Genomic DNA, 20,126 nt, shown 5'->3' on the forward strand with positions numbered 1-20,126 from the left:
ACATAGTGCCGTTCATGGAAAATTGAAGTACTAATTGTGCTCATCGATTGTATGAAAAGTGAAAACGGTGCTGTTATACAGAAAGATGAATTATATTGCTCTCTGCTTAGAGAGCTGCTATGCTAAATTAAACCTGACACTAAGCCTAAGGGGATTGCATCATTTGAGGGCGAAAAAAAAAAAAAAAAAAACCACACAACAGGTAAACCCTGACAATTCTCATCCTCTTTCTGTTTTTCCTTTATTGCCATTTGTTCTGGGAACAAGGGTATAATATTTCTCAGAAGTTCATTCCTGGCACGAGGGTCTAGGCCAGGCCATAAGCTCATCTCAGCTTCATTCAATTCCCGGCCATTCATGGATCCCTCTGTCTCACCTGGTCTGGTAACTGGCTTCTGAGGGAATCCCCCTGTGAGGTTTGAGCTACCCAGTCCTGAGAGCTTGGGCCAGTAATTTTCCATTTCTAGGCCTCAGTTGTCTTAATTCAATGTCAAGAAATTTTGGTTAAGAAATGAAGAGTTGAAGAAACAAATCAGATTTTTAAAAATAAAAGAGCTCTTCTAGAGCTACCAATCAATGGTTCTAAGACAATTGTGTCCTTTCTGAGGTCTTTAGCACAAAGCCACTAGAGTAACATATTTTCATTTCAAGAGAGAATCCAGTGACATTGCCCCTGACCTCACCCTTCCAGAAAACCATTTGGCAACTCAACACCAGGAGCTTCTGGTTCTTAGCAACCTATTTCACTTCTTGATGCTGTTTACTGTTGAAACTCCGCGTGTCCAGGGATCCAGGTTAAAGAATTATAAGATGATTACAGCTGGAAGTTGGACCAAAGCTAGAGTAAGCAGCCACATGCCTGGTCTTTTCCATGCTCAAGGCTACCTCCCTTCAGGTGACCATCTCTTCACCTGGATTACCAAATTTGAAATCAAATTCCCCTCTAGTCTCTAAAGAATTTAAATTGGGCATCACAGAGCTATGGATGCTCTCTTGCTCCAGCTTAGCAGCAATGGAGGCAGCAGGAGCCTGCAGCACAGAACAAACTCACTCCTCCAGTAGCCGCCTTAGCCTGGCTTGGGACCAGGAACTGAATATGGGCTCTAACAGTTCTATGGTGCTATGAATCTGAAATGTTATTACTGTGTTTTTCATGGCATGTGAAATTACATTCTAGCTCACCAACTGGTCTGAGATTGCCCTCGACAAAGAGATGTTACTTCTCACTCAATTCCCTGTTAGGAGCACAATAGTACTAAAATAAATAAACAGATGAGCTTGGTTCAGAAGGCCTAGATCTGAATCTTGGATGAGTCACTTAGGGGTTGCATAAACTTCAGTTTCCTGATCTGATCTGCCTAGGCCAGCACACAGGTCAAGCAGTTTGTGCTAGACACACGGTAAGTGATGGTCACAGCACATCAGGGGGTGTGGAAGCAGCAGGCTCTGCCTTTCCCTGTCCCTCATTTCTCTTTGACTTCCTAGGGTGGCATAGTTACTATAGCACACGATGTGGAGAATGCTAGAAGAACAGTTGGGTGAAGCAGGGCCACCAAATATCCTTGCCTCTTGGAGACCTCTGGAAACCCCGGTGAGTGTGGTCTGAGGTTGGGGCCTCCCACCATGCTTGCTCCTCTCAGTCCTACCCAGCGCTGCCTCTCAAGCCTAGCTCAGGGCCCTGAAACTCCCCCTTGGGGCTTCCCTTCTCCCCAGCCCTCCCTCTTGGTGCCCTTCCTGGCTACCATGGTAACAGGTTCCAGGGTAACAAAGGAGGGAGCTGGGTCCTGTTTCCTCCCAGTCCTGCCAATAAGGATTCTCAGATCTTAGACACTGAATTGTCACGCACCTAATCGTGCTGTTTCTGTGTTCTCACCAGGGCTGAGCTCGAACTGCCACCTCTGCCAGCAGGACCATGTGTACCAGCTTGACCACTTGTGAGTGGAAGAAAGTCTTCTATGAGAAGATGGAGGTGGCAAAGCCTGCAGACAGTTGGGAGCTCATCATAGACCCCAACCTCAAGCCCAGTGAGCTGGCCCCTGGCTGGAAGCAGTATGTGGAGCAGCATGCCTCAGGCAGGTGAGAGGCTCAGTGGGGAGGGACCTTGAAGACAGCCCATGGGTCACAGCTGTGGGGTATTTTCCAAGGAGAGCTAGAGCCCCGTCCCTGGGGCAGGCTCATTCTGGTGTTAGCACAGATGGGGGAAAAGAAAGAACAGCCGGCTGGGTCACAGAGTTCTTGGTTTTAATCCTAGCAATACCACTAACTTCCTGGGTGACCCTGAGCAAATTATGGTCTATCTTTTGGTCTTAGTTGTCCACATTAAATGAAGAGCTGTAATATCTTCTACGTCCCTGCAATCTCTGACATTTAAAGAGTGAGTTGGAACTAAAGGAAGGAAGCTGTGAGTTCCATTGGGGAAAGCCTTAACCTAGAAGTTGGGGGGATGTGGGGGGTGTAGCTATGCTGTGGTCCTAGATATGTTTAGTGAATTAATCCAAATTGATCTGAATACAGAAATATTTATTGACCACCTGCTATGTGCTATGAACTGGCTATATACAGCTAAGTAGCCCTGTAAACTTGGCAAGTCTGTTTCCCTTTCTGGCTCTCTGTTTTTATATTTACAAAATGAAGGGGTTGGTCTTAGATAATCGATCCTACCCACTCTAGCTCTATTATTTATGTACCTGTGATAAAAAGATTTAACTTTGAGCAAAACCTTCTTTAGGAACTTAGAGCCCATGGTCCCACCCTTTATAGGAACTGCACATCCAACGCAGTGCAAAGAGTCCTTGAGGCCAAGGGGACAAGGCCGTCTAAAGTCCACATGCCTTTCCTCCTTTTAGATCATGATTTGGGGCTGGGACTACAGAAATCCCTGCCCAAACTACTTCAAGTCTTGTGGTAGTTTGGGCAGGGATTTCGGTAGTCCCAGTCCCAAATCATGATCTAAAAGGAGGCCATCTGTAGGGTCTGTGCAGGCCTTTTCCCTGTGTCCTTTGATTCAAGAGAGGCCAATAGGTGACTGTGATTTGGAGATGTAGCCAGAACAGGGACACAAAGGCTGGGCTGTTCACACGTGTATGTGTTTGAAGCTTCTCGTGGTACAGAATGGTGCTGAGGATGGGAACAGAGGAGGCAAGATGTGGGTGGGGAGCTCACATTTGTACTCTTGCCCCAAGACCTGGAATTATTGGAGTAAACCTGGCTTGTGAAAAAAAAAAACACACACACACAGAAAGCCAGAGGTTGGCTGATTCATGTCAGTTCCATCAATTCAAGAAGCATCTGTTGGGTACCTATTATGTGCTGGGCACTGGCTCTGCCTCTAACTACCTGTGTGTACATGGATGCCTCTCTTACTATCTGTGTGTCAGTCTCTTCTCAGTGAAATAAAGGGCTGACTAGATGCTTCTTAAGCTCCCCTGTCCCCAGATCTGATATTTTTGAATTTAAGGTGTGAGGCCTGGTTTGATGGAGGTGAAGCAACTCTGGGTTGGCTTGATGTAAAAAGGTGTAGAAGGAGACTGAAAACATACAGCATTTGAACTGCCTGCTGGGAGAGATGGCAGAGGCCTGGAAACTTGAGTGCCTGGGATCCAGAGTTTAGGGGCTGAGCTCAGCAAACTTATGTCTCCTCTTGCCTCAGGGATAAGCTCCTCTTACTCCTGGCTGGTGACTTGTGGCTCCCAGCTGGCCTCAGGAAGGGCTGAAGAACTGTTGCCCATGAGCTTATTTGTGCACAGGTTCACTCTGTCTCTAAACAGTCAGATGCCCTGCAGCTCTCGCCCAGCATTGGAGGCAGGGTAACCTCTCCTGGTTCAGTACCAACTAGGTTCCTCTGACCTGCCAACCCCGCCTTGGGCCATTCTGGGTACTGTTCTATGCTCATGTGATCAGGCTTTCAAGGGTCAGGGACTGGCTTGGCCTCGTCTCTATCCCACAACCTGGGTTGAGTGGTGTTTGGCATATGGTAGGTGTTGAGTGGTGTCTGTTGGATTGAATTGAGTTCCTCATCAGAAGTCCTTCAAGGCCATCATACAATGGATCCAGAAAGGGCCAGTGATGAGGGCAGGGTCAGCTCAGTGGATGGACCGCCCGTGAAGCCTCTGTAACAGAGGCCTGGAGGAGGCTCATCTCAGGGAAGGAAAGAACTGCCCTGGAGGTAAGGAGGTGCATCACTGAAGTGTGCAGGCAGTGGTGGGGTGGAATGAGTGGGGCTGGCCTAGATGAGCCCCAGGCTACCACCCACCACACTTCCTGAGGTTGGGACTCTAGAAAACCCAGGTTAGGCCAAGTGGCCTGTGTGCATGTAAGAGAGAGAGACAAAGCATGTGTGCGTGTGTCTGTGTGTGTGAGGAGTGGCAATGGGAATGAGTACCCACTTTTCCAGTCCCCACTGCAGGGCTAGAGGGGGATCTAGAGATGACTTGTCAAGAGACTGGGGAGCGTTCTTTGTGAAGATGTAGTAACTAAACTTGGTAGTTCCTCCCAAAGCCAGTTGATCCTACCCATCCCGTCATTCTCAGTGGCATACTGAGGACCTACAGTGTGCCAGGGTCTGTGCTTGGCACAAGTAGAGGCGTCTCTTCTCCCCAGAGTAAGCAAGATGCGTTAGATGGTGTATGTCATCCTTCTTATTAGAACTGCAGGAGGTCACAGAGGAAGGACCCTTATTGAACGCCAACACACTTCATTTCACACATGAGAAATGAAGCCCAGAGAGGGGGAATGACCCTGCACAGCGCCCAGGTGCAAGACCTGAGTGCATTGGGCTCGGGGGTAGCTGAGACTGCAGGAGGCACGCTCTAGAGCACCGCTGGATGCCAGATGGCTTGGGCACTGGCTCCTGAGGATGCTGCTTGGGTCCCAGGGGTGCTCACCAGGAGGAGGCGATAGCAGGCAGGCCTTGGAGTGCTAATGAATCCACAGGGCAGTAAATACTCTGCCTCCATCTCCAAGCACGGGCATCTCCAAGCTCCCTCAGAGCTCCTCAGGGCGGGCTGTCTCTGGGAGGCCCACCTTCTCCACCCCTCCTTCTCCTCCCGGCAGGTTCCATTGCTCCTGGTGCTGGCACACCTGGCAGTCTGCCCACGTGGTCATCCTCTTTCATATGCATCTGGACCGTGCCCGGCGGATGGGCTCAGTGCGCATGCGTGTCTTCAAGCAGCTGTGCTATGAGTGCGGCTCGGCGCGGCAGGACGAGTCCAGCATGCTGGAGGAGAACATCGAGGGCCTGGTGGACAACCTCATCACCAGCCTGCGCGAGCAGTGCTACGACGAGGACGGTGGCCAGTACCGCATCCACGTGGCCAGCCGCCCGGACAGCGGGCCACATCGTACAGAGTTCTGCGAGGCCTGCCAGGAGGGCATCGTGCACTGGAAGCCCAGCGAGAAGCTGCTGGAGGAGGAGGCGACCGCCTACACATTCTCTGAAGCCTCCAAGCCGAGGGCCCAGGCGGGATCCGGTTATAACTTCTTGTCTCTTCGCTGGTGCCTCTTCTGGGCCTCTCTCTGCCTGCTCGCTGTCTACCTGCAGTTCTCCTTCCGCAGCCCTGCCTTCCTTTAGCGGAGCTGGTTAAGGGTGGGAGAGGACACATGGGCTTGAGAGTGGGGAGGACACAGTCTGATCTTGATCCTGCTGCAGATTCAACATATGACTGGACAGCCCGGTCACCTCTCTGGGCCTCAGTTTATGCATCTGTGGAATGAGGGGATTGCATTAGAAGATATGTAGTGATTCTTTCATTGGATGTGGCAATAAAGGGGGGAAGGGGAAAAGGGTGTAATAAAGGTTTTAGAGCTTGCCAAGATTGGTGCTAGTACTAAGTCAACAAGGAGGGACCTGCTTCCTTTCCCTCCTCCACCTCCATCTCTACCTCTCCTTATGCTTCATTTCCATATATCATCCCCCATTATGACCCCATTAGATTCTGTCTTAACCCTGCCTCGTCCTCAAACTCACATTCAGCTGCCTCTGCCCATCCTGGTTTGCTTCCTTTTGGAGAGGGCAGTGACCCCATTCAAGGCTTAGGGACAAGGTACCTGGTCCTCTCCTGGAAAGCCTGCTCCCATCGTTCTGAAACTTAGTATTTTTACTCTGGTTCTAGGGTCAGCTTGGCTGGAATTGTCTAGAGCTGCACTGTCCAATATGTTGGCCGCTAGCCATATGTGACTATTTCAATTTAAATTAATTAGAATGAAATAACATTAACAATTCAGTTCCTCAGTCACATCAGCCACATATCAAGTGCACAGTACCCATATGTGGCCAGTGGCTAACATATTGCAATGTACAGATATAGAACGTCATTACAGAAATTTCTGTTGGTGAACTCCGGTCCAGAACTTGAAATTCCCACTTAAATGTATGTGGACTTCCACCACTAAGAGGTGGGCACAGGTTTAAAGGTGCTACATGAAGCCTTCTGGGGGCAGGTAAAGGTGGGGTGGGGTGTGGTAAAGGTAGATAAATACTGTAAATAGATGACCTCTGTGCTCGTGGCTCTCTGTTGAGTAGCATCTGCAGGTCCTTGTGTTGTCTTACCTTATTTCCTGGGACGATATGGAAAGTGGGTCTGGGCTGGGCATGGTGGCTCACGCCTGTATGTAATCCCAGCACTTTGAGAGGCCAAGGTGGGCAGATCACGAGGTCAGGAGTTTGAGACTAGCCTGACCAACATGGTGAAACCCTGACTTTACTAAAAATACAAAAATTAGCTGGGCCTGATGGCCAACATGGTGAAACCCTGTCTCTACTAAAAATACAAAAATTAGCTGGGTGTGGTGGCGCACACCTGTAGTCCCAGCTATTCGGGAGACTGAGGCAGAATTGCTTGAACCCGGGAGGCAGTGGTTGTAGTAAGCCAAGATCGCGCCACTGCACTCCAGCCTGGGTGACAGAGCAAGACTCTGTCTTGGTGGTAGGGGGTGGGGTGGAAATGGGGGGAAGAAAGTGGGTCTGGTCAGCTAGGTCTGGGAAAGAAAGTAGACCATAGGAGTGGGGTGCCAATTGCCAGTTGTTTACAGCCCCTTTGTAGGGTTCAGAGACCATAAATGCCACAGCTGTGTCTTTTTTATTTTTAAGATGTGGTCTCATTCTGTTGTTCAGGCTGGAGTGCAGTAGAGCCGTCACAGCTCACTGCAGCTTTGAACTCTTAGGCTCAAGTGATCCCTCACCTCAGCCTCACGAGTAGCTGGGACCACAGGGGCACCCTGACATACCTGGAATTACTGTACTTCTTTTGTAGAGATGGGGTTTTTTCCACGTTGCCCAAGTTGGTCTCGAACTCCTAGGCTCCAACATCTGTCCTGCTCAGCCTCCTAAAGTGCTGGGATTATAGGCATGAGCCACCACTCCTGGCCCATTGCTGTATCTTGAAGGAAATACGAGCTTGAGACAGAAAAGTGTGTCCAAGAATAGTTGTCAAGGAAATGGAAGGTTGAGACAAGTGTTGGAAACCAAGGTGGACTGCGAAGGAGGAAATGGAGAACAAGGGAAAGGGAAAACAAGATCAGGAGTATAGATGGCATAGAGACTATGCCTTCAGCAAGGCCACCTTCCTTATGGAGTATTAGGCTGGGCCTGCGTTTCTTGAGACAGGCAAGGTCATACAATGTTTTAATTTAGGATGCTCCTCAGGTCGGTTTCAGTGACTACTTCTCTTGGCAGTGCTCTCACAGGGAGTCAGTCGTAGACTTGTGACGTCGCTAGCACTTCCTCATAAACTTTCTTGGTATCCTGTAGAATGTTATCAAAGCTGTGAAGCGTACTTGGGCTGGCAGAATGCTTCCAGAAGGCCCTGTGTTAGCCATCCACCATCCTGACCTGAACATGGAAGTCCATGCTGTAGCAGGCTTGGCTGCATGATGCCCTGATATCAGAGATGAGTCCCAGTCAGGCAACACTTAGCTGTAAGGAGGCTGCAAGAATCTCAGCAGAAGCACAACTTCTGGCTTTTCTTTTTCATTGAAAGTGGCCACGCCCCAAAAGGTAGCTGGGGGACCTGCAGAAATTCATTGCAAGATGCTAGCTCAGTGTGCGTGTCTTGGTTTGGTGGGTGCTTGGAGAGGAGACGGAAAGTGGGTCTGGTCAACTGGGTCTGGGATATGAAGCACATCACAGGGTGGATCATACACATGTTTTGTTTTGTTTTGTTTTGTTTTGTTTTTTTTGAGATGGAGTCTCACTCTGTTGCCCATGCTATAGTGCAGTGGCACGATCTCGACTCACTGCAACCTCCAGCTCTCAGGTTCAAGTGATTCTCCTGCCTCAGTCTCCTGATTAGCTGGGACTACAGGCATGCGCCATCATGCCTGGCTAATTTTTTGTGTTTTTAGTAGAAACAGGGTTTCACCATGTTGGTCAGGCTAGTCTTGAACTCCTGGCCTCAAGCAATCCGCCCGTCTCGGCCTCCCAAAGTGTTGGGATTACAGACATGAGCCACCAGCCCTGGCCCATACACATGTTTTAAAGTGTGTTTATACGTTCCTGTGCTCAGTGGAGATGTGGTAGGACATGGCACAACTAGCTACCCACGATGCAGGGAGATTCTTCTCTGTCATTCTGTATGAAAATACACTGTGGCAAATTTGATAGCCATCCTAGTTCCCGGAGATGGTGAGAGAAGGGGCAGATGAGGCAGATCTGCAGGTGTAGATCTTCCAGGTGAGAGCAGAGCTATGTGTCTCCATGCAGGGGAGGTCATGCCCAAGGGGAGGCGTAAGTGGAGGCAGACAGCATCTGTCCCCCAGCACCTTCCCCTTTGGGTAGTCCATGGGACCACCCCATCAAGGTAAATGCATTTGCTGTGCCCATTCCCTCAGGCATCGCTGTGAAGCGGGCAGTTTGACTCATGAGCTGGGGTCCGATGACACTGTGTTCATCATTGTCTGGAACTGGAAACAGAAACTCTCCTATTCACACCCTTAATTGTCCCCTGAGATTTACATCTTTCTATAGCCCACCTTCAGAGCCCCCAAGTGGGGCCTGAGAGCTGAAGGTGACGTTCAGGGATGGAGTGTTTGGTTAGATGTGCTCTCAGAGAGGGGCTGCTTTGAGTACTGTGCCCCACCTGCTATCTGTCTCCCCAGGCTGGCTTTACTCTTCTCCAGAGCTGGCAACGGAATCCTGGTGGCTCGTCAGATTTCTCTGTGGACCTGCAAGAGCAAAGAACTAGGCAATCTGAAAGAACCTCTGCCTTTATTTGGTTGGGTTCAGCAAAAGGGTACAAGAAGAGCATCAGGCTGGAGTAGTTGTAAATTAGCAGGCACGTGAGGTTCTGGATTCACTTTTGTCAGCTGCAGAAGGTGCTCAGTGGGGCCAGTGCAGGGTGTATGCTCCTCGGGGCCATTGCCTGCTGCAGATGCATGGTGGTTTCTGGGAAAATGGACATCAAAGAGCCTGGGAGTCAAGTGATCTCCAGAGAACTTGGCCAACCCTGGGAATCTTAAGGAACATGAAGGGACAGGATTGGGATGAAGTGGCCTCAGCAGCATCTCTTACTGAAATTGTGGTTGATGGGGGTAAGGATAAACAGCCAAGACTGTGTCAAGGGAGAGGTCATGCCTCAGAGGGTCAGCAAGGCTGGGGCATCTGTGGTGAGGACTGCGAGTTGGGTGATGATGAGCCACTGAAAATGGAAGTGAGGACAAGGGGGCTAGAACAGATGAAAAGAGATGGGATCTGGGAAAACAAAAGATAAACATATTCTACTTCTCCTTCTCTACCAGCTCATTTTCTCAGTATATAAATACACCTGTGTCTTTTCCATAGTTAACTAGAAAGACACTGCTCTGATTCCACATTCCCCTTGGACTATTCATTAAAAAGAAAATTCTTTCAAAATCAAGTTTCTCAAAGGAGTAGATTACATTTATCTCCATCTCTTTATTTACTCCTGAATCCATGGAAATCTCATTTTCATGTTTCTGAAACTGTCACTAAACACTCCACTGCCAAACCATTAGCCACTTGTCTGTGGTCAGAGACTGCTGGCCGACCCCAGGCATTCTGATGATAGAGACACCCGGGCAATCCCCGGAATTCTAAGGGTAGAAGCAACAGGGCGACCTCATGCATTCTAAAAATAGACACTCATGGCCGACCACAGGCATTCTAATGGGAGACACTCCTCACTGATACCAGGCATTCTAATGATAGGGACACCTGGGTGACCTCAGACAATCTAATGATAGACACCTGAATGACCACAGGCGTTCTAAGTTAGAGACAAATCGTTGGCCACTTGTCTGTAGTCATCTTACTTGATGTGCCTGTTGCATTTTATACTCCCTTCTTGAAGATTCCACAGCAGTACTTGCTCCTCCATCTGCTCTTTCATTTTTCTCTCCACTGTAATATTCTTTGTGGGAGCTTTTCCCTCACCCATCCTGGGAGTCTCGTCTCACTCTGCTCATGTTTTCTCAGTAACATACTCACTCATAATTTCCAGCATGTTGATCCCATAGGAACTCCTGGTCTTCATGGCTTCTCTAAGCATTTCCGTGGAGCTCCAGGCCCACAGACCAATTGGCCTGTTCACAGAGCATTCCCATCAAAGGCAGCATGACTAAAGCTGGGCCTGTCACTTTGCCATCCAAACCCACTTCTGTTACTTCTCAGAAATCTGGGTAGTGTCCCCTGATCCCCTCTCATGGCCCTACCCCACCCCACAATAATTGGTCACCATGTCTCATGTCCTGTTGATTGTTCTTCCCAAGTCCCTCTGGGGTTGGTCTCCTTTCTTTCCTTTCCCCTACTGCTGCCCAAATCCAATCATTTAGGGTCTCTTGCTTAGTAGCCTCCTTAATAATCTTTATGCCTATAGCCTCTTTCCTTACACTCCACTCTCCACTCTGCCACCGTCCCAGGGTGATTTTCTAATGATCATGTATGATGCACACAGTCCTGTGCTTGGACTCTTCCAGAGCTCCCTCCTGCCATTGGGTAAAACTTAGTCTCATTAGCCAGGTACACTTCATTTCCAGAAAATAATAAAAAATAACATTTGTGGAGAAGGAGATCCATAAACATTTGCTATTACAATTATTTACTGTGCATGAAATGCTATGCTAAGCACTTTTATGTGCATTACCTCATCGAATTCTGAAAACAATCCTTCGAGGCAGGTATTATTTTATCCCTATTTTATGGCTGAGGCTTAGAGAAGGTAAGAAACTGGCTCATGGTGACCTAGTTGGTAAATCTCAGGGCTAACGTTGAAATCCAGGGTTGCCGTAACCCCAAAACGTGAGTTCTCAACCACTGTACCATCCTGCTACTGCAATTAAGCCAGTGCCCTTCAAATTCTACTGTTCCCTCTCCCTGGAACACCTTACCCCACTGGTTTTCAAACGTTTTTCCTTCAGTCTTGCTTGGTTTGAGCATTAGCTTTCCTGTGAGCCTTCTTTCACAGCCCCAGGCAGTGTTGGGATTTCACCACCTGAGGCTACCTCTGCTACTGCCCTTGGCGTGCTGTGTTGTCATTACTTGTTTGCAGGTGTATCTGCCCATCGCTGTCAGGTTTTTTTTTAAAGCCTTTCTATCCTCAGCACCTGGCTTAGAGTAACTGTTTAATCAGAATGGCTCACTGATCAAGTTCTTGTCTTGTTAGGTGCAATGTTCCCGATTACATCCTTCCTCTCCCTAAGAACAATGTTGTATATATTTCATGCACTGCAATACTTCATACCCCCAAGCTGGAAGGGAAGGAAATGTTGGCTCTGTGCTAGCTTTTATGTTTAATTTCTGTTTAATAAAAACCCATGACATATACACTATAGTTATTCACACTTACAGAGGGGAAACTGAGGTTTTGTGAGATGTCCAGTTTTGTAAGCCTAGTGAGCTAATTAGTTTAAACCTGATACAGGAGCCCAGACTGCTAAGAAATACAAAATTAAATAAATCTATTTTTCTTTCTTTCTGATACAGGGTCTTGCTCTGTCACCCAAGCTGGAGTACAATGGTGCAATCTCAGCTCATTGCAACCTCTGCCTCCTGGGCTCAAATGACCCTCCCTCCTCAGCATCCCAAGTAGCTGGGACTACAGGCACCCCCCACCACACCCAGATATTTTTGTACTTTTAGTAGAAACGAGGTTTCACCACATTGCCCAGGCTGGTCTCGCACTCCTGAGCTCGAGCAATCTGCCCACCTCGGCCTCCCAAAGTGCTGGGATTGCAGGCATGAACCACCACACCGCGCCTAAATTAACCTATTTGAGCAACATGAACACTTATGGAGACGCAGCTCAGATAGTAGGCAAGGACCGTGGCACCTTGCCTGGAGGGCAGAGTTACCCGCCAACATCTGGATGACAACTGGACTTAAACCTAATATCCAAAGACAAAAAAAGGAAGTTAGACTTCTAGAAATCTAGATACAGATGTTTCTGAGAAATGCGCAAAAATTGTTTGCTACGATAGTTGACAAGAAATTCAGGAGAAGCTTGGCATGGTGGCTCACGCCTGTAATCCCAGCACTTGGCAAAGCCAAAGTGAGCAGATCACTTGATCACAGGAGTTCGAGACCAGCCTGGGCAACATGGTGAAACCCTGTCTCTACAAATGCAAAATTAGCTAGGCATGGTGGTGTGTGCCTGCATTCCCAGCTACTTGAGAGGCTGAGATGGGAAGGATCGCTTGAACCCAAGGGGCGGAGGTTGCAGTGAGCTGAGATTGTACCACTACACTCCAGCCTAGGCAGCAAAGCCAGACCCTGTCTCAAAAAAAAAAAAAAAAAAAAAAAAAAAAAAAAAAAAGGTTTGGACAAGAACTCTTGTAGATGTTTGGTGTGAAATTATTCCAGTGATAATATACCTTTGTTGCTTTAAGATAGAATAAATATTTGTTCCTCACCTCTTATGAGGCCTGTGTGACCTGTCAAGAGTGGCTTCTTATTTTTGTTTCTGTCTATATCATATAACTATATCTGTATTGTAGGTGTTGCAAGACAGTGCTTAATAACTCCCTTGTGAATCTTTGTGCTAATTTTGCACGGTTGAGTAAGAAAATACGGTTTTCACTGATTACTGGTTGGCAGTTGTTTGCAGAGTACCTGATGAAGAGGACAGTAAACTACACAAAAGAATGCTGTGCTGGTAGTTTACAAATCAGAGAACCAGTGCAACAATACAGTGGAATGAGGATGACGAACCCATTACCAACCTTGGAAAAACAAGGCAAGGAGTATGTTCTAAAGAATACAGCTGTATTTCTTTAATTTTCATTCATAGTTCAACATATATCTATTCTGGACTATTTTATTCTTGGCTTGTCCTAAGTTTCAGGACCACAAAGATAGTTAGACCTAGTCCCTGAATGGGAGAATTCAGCAGTCCCTCCATTCTGATCTTTTTCCACCCATCTTTGTTTCTCACTCACATAACTGAGAATCGTTTCAGTTCTCATCTTTAGATACAGAAATAAATTATTTCTTTAAGTGCTCTGTGGGGAGTGGTAATCCGGGCTGCAAATCACAAAACTAATAACTTTAACCAAATAACATAAAGCTTTGCTTATTTAATGCTGAAAATAAAGTCAACTAACTAATTTAATAACCAGTCTAACCAAACAATTTGTTTCTGGTCCCAACTGTTCACACATGTTGAATTCAATTGAGAACAGTTATAGTACTGATGGTTTCCCTTTTGCTTTTTTGTTTCCTTTTGTTTGTTTCTACAATAAAAATGAATTACATCTTTAGAAATATACATATATACATATACATTATATGTAGTAGATTCGTTAAGCAAAGTTAAATGTTCCTAATAAGAGAAAATAAAGTATATGAAACCTTTGACTATATATGTATATGTGTGTGTATTCTCTTATCAAAGTAGGTATATAAAAGATGGGAAAAAGAGCAGCAGGCTTTGACACCTGGGATGGCCTGGCCCTCACAGCCAGGCTGCAGGTCTCTCCTGTTGTACGTAAACAATTCCACAGAACACCAGCCTCATGCAAGGCCACTCTGTGATGATGACAGATCAAGGCAAGCCCAAGGCCACCTTATATAGTCACGTCTGAATTCAGATAGAGACGTGAACATTGTCCAAACCATGATATGACTAAACAACCCTGTATCTTGGCCAGTATGAGTGGCTATTTCTTTACCAATCATAGCTTTAGCTTCATGCTTTTTCTTTTCACCTTCTAGGGAAGATTCACTAAGTACCCAGTCGTAGAGTGATTCTCACTTTTTGACAGCAACCAATTCAGAACAAAGCCCCACTTAGGTGAACCTTCCTCCCAAACCAACTAACATATGCTCAAACGCCACGGTATATTTTAATACGCTCTTACTGAAATGCTTCGTGATTCTTGTGAGCATCCTCACTTGTAGCAAAGTGTCAAAAAAACTCAGCTGTGTTCAGCGATGGGTATGTGCCTGGTGGTCTTTGGCTTAAGGACATTGACAAAGGGATGCTATATTTCTTTTTCTAGTGTCTGTGAGGTTCTCAGATGTCTCAATGAACCTACATGAAATAAAATTATGCAGAAAAAATGTTTCTGACTGTAATATATTTAACAGAGAAATCAAAACAAAAAAATTAACCAAACTAAAATAAAATAAAATTAGAGTGTCTGGAAATTTTAAAAGCATGTTTTAAATTTTGGATTAAAATGAAGCAAAATATTTGTGGCTGATCAAGAAATTAAGGAGAAGGAAAATCCTATGTGTAAAAATGATTTGTTTTGATGTTTCTTAATCTTTTAAACATTTATTTCGCAGAATTGTTAGACCTTAAAAAAACCATTTTCCTATTGAAAGTTGTAAAACAAATGTATATTTTAACCTATATTCTTATATTTATTTCAAATATTTGCATAAGCTATGAATTCTTTTGGTAAGTGGGAAGGAATCTAACATAACTTCTTCCCTGCCAAACTGGATTTCCAATTTTGCCAAAATAATCTACTATTTTATAATTAAATTCATAGAATACCGCTCATACATTCTCTTTCACAAATTATATTAGACAAATGCATTGTATTCCATAATACTGATAAGAAGTTTAGTAATGAACTTTTAAACTTTACAGGTTTCTTTGTCCTCATCATTTTTAAACCAGTCCACTTTACTTTTGAGTTCTTTATTTTGCTTATTTTCTTCATTTTACTTAAAGTACTTCGGAGAGTAACATTTTCCGAGAGGGTACATAGATGGTATGCTTCTCTAGGAATGACTTTCTGTAGCTTTTACCCATAAAAAATGGCACAGCCAACCATTACATTCTTTTATCACACTTTTAACTTCTTTTCCTCTCAAAACTTAGAAGGCACTATTTCAATGTCTCTGGAATTTATTGTGGCAAAGTAAAATTCTGGTATCAACCTGATGTTCTTTTATTTTTCCACATTGCCTGATGCAATGATACACACAGACACACAAACATATGCAATAACTTCACAGAGCTTGTAAAGAATATAAGCTGGAGAGTTTTTAAGGCTTTTTTCTTGTTTTATTGTTTCTTGCAGTAACTTTGTCCACAGGCGAAAGAGACACTTCCTCTGATTCTTTAGATTGTTTTTATGCATTTGAACTACAATTTTGCAGATGCTTAATGAAGTTTCTCTGCTGATTTTTATGGGGACATGGAACTGCGGGAGTTCATTTAGAGATTATGTGGTATTTCTTCAGATTATTTGGTCTCAGACAAAGGGAGAAGGGAAATGCCAATTTTGCCCAAATTTTCTTTACCAGAAGAGAGGACTTGCAAAGGGGGTGGTAGAAAGGGGGCTTCCCGCAGATGCAGCCTCCCTCTGTGACCACAGGAATATGGCAAAGCATTTTCTTTTCATGTTTTGCTACAGAACAAGTTGTGGGGATACTGCTTCTCTCACTGACTGGCATGAAGACTCTCATTAGGAACCGGCTTTGGAAGCTTCCTCTTTATATTCCATGCGAATTTAATCTGGAAGTTAGTGCAGTGACCAAATGCTCTGAGTGTGGGGACCTGGTGCAGTTCTAGAGGCAGGATAGAGATTTGCCCCCATCAACTGTCCTTCCACCTGTCTTCATCTCCAGATCCTGTCTGAGGATACAGGGGAAAAAATATATTTTCTCCTCTCAGTACAACAACTTCTGGTCACTAAAATGTGTGGGGATTTCTCCCCACCAATAGTCAACCGAGTCTCCAGCACATCTGCAGCCGGTTCTCTGGTGGGCACCAGCTGGGTGTCTTCTCATTCAGTTCAATTCTGACACTTCCTGCCGGGAGGAGATAGCACCAGATCCCACAGGCTGCGGGCTCAACCCCACAAAATCATCCCCCACTTCAGATGTCAGTTACAAGCACAGGTTGCGGCCTGCACCTTTGGTGACCGGCCATAAATGGGAGTTTCTATCACTCCCTCCTAGCGTTTGATTAATTTGCTACAGTGGCTCACAGAACTCAGGGAAACATTGACATTTACCGGATTATTACAAAGGATATTTCAAGGATACAGATGAAGAGATGCATAGGGCGAGGCACGGAGAAAGGGTGGCAGAGCTCCCATGCCCTCTTCAGACACACCACTCTCCAGGAACCTCCACATTTTCAGCTATCCAGAAGCTCTCTAAATCCTATTTCTTTGATTTTTTTTTTTCCCCCAAGACAGAGTCTTGCTCTGTCACCCAGGCTGGAGTGCAGTGGCGTGATCTTGGCTCACTGAACCTCTGCCTCCTGGGTTCAAGTAATTCTCCTGCCTCAGCCTTCTGAGTAGCTGGGATACAGGCACACACCGCCATGCCTGGCTAAATTTTGTATTTTTAGTAGAGATGGGGTTTCACCATGTTGGGCAGGCTGGTCTCGAACTCCTGACCTTGTGATCTGCCCACCTCAGCCTCCTAAAGTGCTGGGATTACAGGCATGAGCCACCGTGCCCAGCCTTCTTTAAGTTTAATGGAAGCTTTATTATGTATGTATGATTGATTAGATTATTGACCTCTGGTGATTAGCTCAACCTTCAGCCCCTCTCGTCTCCTAGAAGTTGGGTGGATAGAGCTAAAAATTCCAACTCTCTAGCCTCACCTTGGACTTTCTGGTGACTAACCTCCATCCTGAAGTTACCTAGGGGTTGCCAGCCATCAGTCATCTCATTTGCATGCAAAAGACCCTCTTACTACTCCAGAGGTTTCAAGGATTTTCAGAGATATATATCAGAAAATGAAGACAAAGTCAAATATATATTTCACAATATCCCACCCTGCTACTCCCAACTTGGAAACATTAGTTAGTGCTTGCGTTCTAGGGTTGGAGGAAATGGTCTTTTTCTCTTATTCCTGTAAGGAGCTTTTCCTTTGCATATGGAGATGCACAGATTGGTCCAAAATCAATCCTATCATGACTGCCACTATATAGTACATACATATCCAAACATTTGAGAAATTTGCTATTGAGCATCTGTGACTTCCAGTAAATACAGATCTCTCCCTACTTTGCATTTTTCCCATTGCACCAACAGAGAATTTGGAACGTTTGGGAGGTTTGGATAGTAGGTGCTTGGGTGGAGTTCACTATCTTGAACCTGAAGTTACTACTTCTAATTTGCCTTTTAAAAATCTACTCCTTTAAACCAACGTAAATCTTAACTAAACAAGATGATTATAAATAAATAACTGATACAGATTTAGATGCATATTAGGTGATATTTAAATAATTTTTAAAAATTAGTATTTTATACTCATACATTTCTGGTTTTTAAAAGAGGTACTTTTCTAGCTGTGGAAGACCACTAGTTGTCTCATAATATCTGTTGTCCCTTTTCCCCACAGGAGTAAGATTTTAGCTGGGCACAAGGCCTTGTAGAATAAAGACTACTTTTCCCAGACTCCTTTGCAGCTGGGTATGGCTATGTGACTAAATTCTGGCCAATGGAATATAAATTACACAGAAGTTGAATGTGAAAAATTTAGAAAAACTTTTTAAACAATGTTTAGATCGTCTATTGCTATGTAACCGACCATCCCAAAATTTAGTAACACAAAATGACAGCAATCATTTCCTTATCTCTTGTGGTTGCTGTGAGCCAGAAATATGGGAAGGTGTTCTGATTGTGAGTATTTTGTGGAATTGCAGTCAGACAGTGGCTGCAGTTGCAACCAGTGTTTAGGGCTGGCTGGGTAACTCTCTTCCTTCACTGGGTCTTGAGACTTCTCCAGGTAGTCTCTCCATATGGGCTTTTGGACTTCCTCACAGCATGGCCACCTGGGGGCAATTAAACTGGTCTAGTGGCTGAAGGCAATAAGAATGAATATTTCAATGGGGACCGCAGAAGTAAAAATTTATTTTATGACTTAGCTTCGAACTCACATAGTGTCAATCCTAATATAGCCTATTAATCAAAACAGTCGTAAAATCTGCCTAGTTTTAAAGACTGGGGGCAAAGACCCTACCTTTCAATAGAAGATATGTCAAAATCATATTGTAAGAAGAACATCACTATAATAACCATTGGAAAATATCACCTCCTATAGATGATGACCGTGTGTTTCACTTTCATCTTTATTCTTTATTTTTCCAATCCTGCTGCCTCAACACAGATGTTACCATCTTTGATCATGGTCAAGACCACACACAGCAGAGGAACAAAATAGAAGTTACCTTGGTAGCTAATATCATCCCTTATTAGCCCTGAACCATCAACCTGAAATTTTGTATGAGGGAGAAATAAACTTCTCTGCTTTTAAAGCCATGGTTATTTATTTGTCATTTGAAGCTGAACATAACCACAACTAGTGTATCAGGCTCGTCTCTCAGGTCATCAACTTGTACATTGGCACTGTGGTCCAACGTAGAAGTGGTCACAGGGCATTGGTCCCATAGCACTATGTGTTGCTCTGAAACACACTGGAGATTTTTACTGTTCCCTGTCCTCAAACACATGGATCTCCAAGCTTTCAATTCTTGGGCTCCCAATCTTCACTGAAAGTTTGCTTATTCCCTTTATTTAAGTCCCACAACAAACGCCATTCTTTAGGAAGTAGTCTTTGACACCCTGAGACAGCGTTAAGGACATTGGAACATCATCTGGCACATTGCCACAACCTGTTTCTGGAGTCTGCACTTAATGAGTTCATCCTGTTCTGTATGATAGCTGTTAGCATGTCTCCATAGCTCCTGCTCTGTTATTTCTTGAGGGGAAGAAGCACTTTACTCTTATCTTTACAATCATCCTGCTCGGCTGTTTTTCAGTGCATTTATCTCAGAGTCTTGGTGTTCAATATGTTTAAATGTTTTTGTTCTATGAATCTCTGTTAAACTTTCTCTATGAAGAGATTTTTATTCATAATTTTGTTTTTTTTTTCCCCTAAAAAGCTCCCTATCCCATACCAAATTGTATAAGTTCCAGGTCTCCAAATATCAAGATCCACTTCTTCCAGGAAGATACGAAATTGGAAATGCTCTCTAAGGAGCAAGTAGACTTTGATAGAAGGAGATGGGCACGAATGTATTGCATACAGATGGAACAAGACAAGCAGTTTGAGACTGAAATCTGTGGACCATTTTAGAAAATAGTGAGCACATATGTTTTCTGAAGGGTAAAGCATCAGTGGGAAATAAAACTGAAGGAGAAGTTGGAACTACATCCTTAAGGGCTTCAAAAACCTGCATAAGGAGTGTGGGTATTTTTTGGAAACAGTGATTTGTATTTGAAGTTTTGAAGGGAGACAATGATATGATCAGATGTGTATTCAGAGTTGGACTCAGACCGTACAGTATAGAATAAATTGGAAGAGACTAGGTTAGCAGTTAGTGGCAGATGAGAGTGGAGGGAAGGCTGGATCAATGATGAGAAAGCTAGTTAGGAAGATTTTAAAACAGTTTACAGGAGACCTAATATGGTCCTGAATCAGAGTGGCAGTCCATTATGATGACAATGGAGAGAGACTAAGCAGAAACACACATCTAAAGAAGAATTTACAAGATGTGAGCCATAAGATGTGGCTTCAAAAAGGCAGGACAGACAATGGTAAGACCAGAGGTTAAAGTCAATATGCATTCAACGGCTCACAAGTATTTTGTATTAGTATTTTCCAGGGAATTTTCTAGGGAAGCCATGACAGGAAGGCAAGTTCTTTTTGATGTTTGTTTTTGTTTTTGTTTCTGGCAGAGTCTCACTCTGTCACCCAGGCT

General features: G+C 44.9%; 1 protein-coding gene and 1 long non-coding RNA gene across 2 annotated transcripts in view; one reads left to right on the top strand and one right to left on the bottom strand.

Annotated features, from left to right (window-relative positions):
* Positions 1 to 1,726, bottom strand: part of LOC105553749 — a 31,407-nt gene extending 29,681 nt beyond the window's left edge. Inside the window, exon 1 of the long non-coding RNA XR_001008212.1 lies at positions 1,500 to 1,726. This is a non-coding gene — a long non-coding RNA (uncharacterized LOC105553749). The remainder of the gene's footprint in view (positions 1 to 1,499) is intronic.
* On the top strand, positions 1,482 to 5,808 carry RTP2 (receptor (chemosensory) transporter protein 2). The gene is made up of 2 exons (XM_011999880.1): positions 1,482 to 2,076; positions 5,053 to 5,808. Exons 1-2 carry the CDS (start codon positions 1,913 to 1,915, stop codon positions 5,567 to 5,569), a joined length of 681 nt encoding a protein of 226 aa, XP_011855270.1. The 5' UTR covers positions 1,482 to 1,912; the 3' UTR covers positions 5,570 to 5,808.
* The last annotated feature ends 14,318 nt before the right edge of the window (positions 5,809 to 20,126 follow it).

Source organism: Mandrillus leucophaeus, unplaced genomic scaffold, assembly GCF_000951045.1.
Source record: "Mandrillus leucophaeus isolate KB7577 unplaced genomic scaffold, Mleu.le_1.0 Scaffold607, whole genome shotgun sequence".
In the NCBI taxonomy this organism is placed as follows: domain Eukaryota; kingdom Metazoa; phylum Chordata; class Mammalia; order Primates; family Cercopithecidae; genus Mandrillus; species Mandrillus leucophaeus.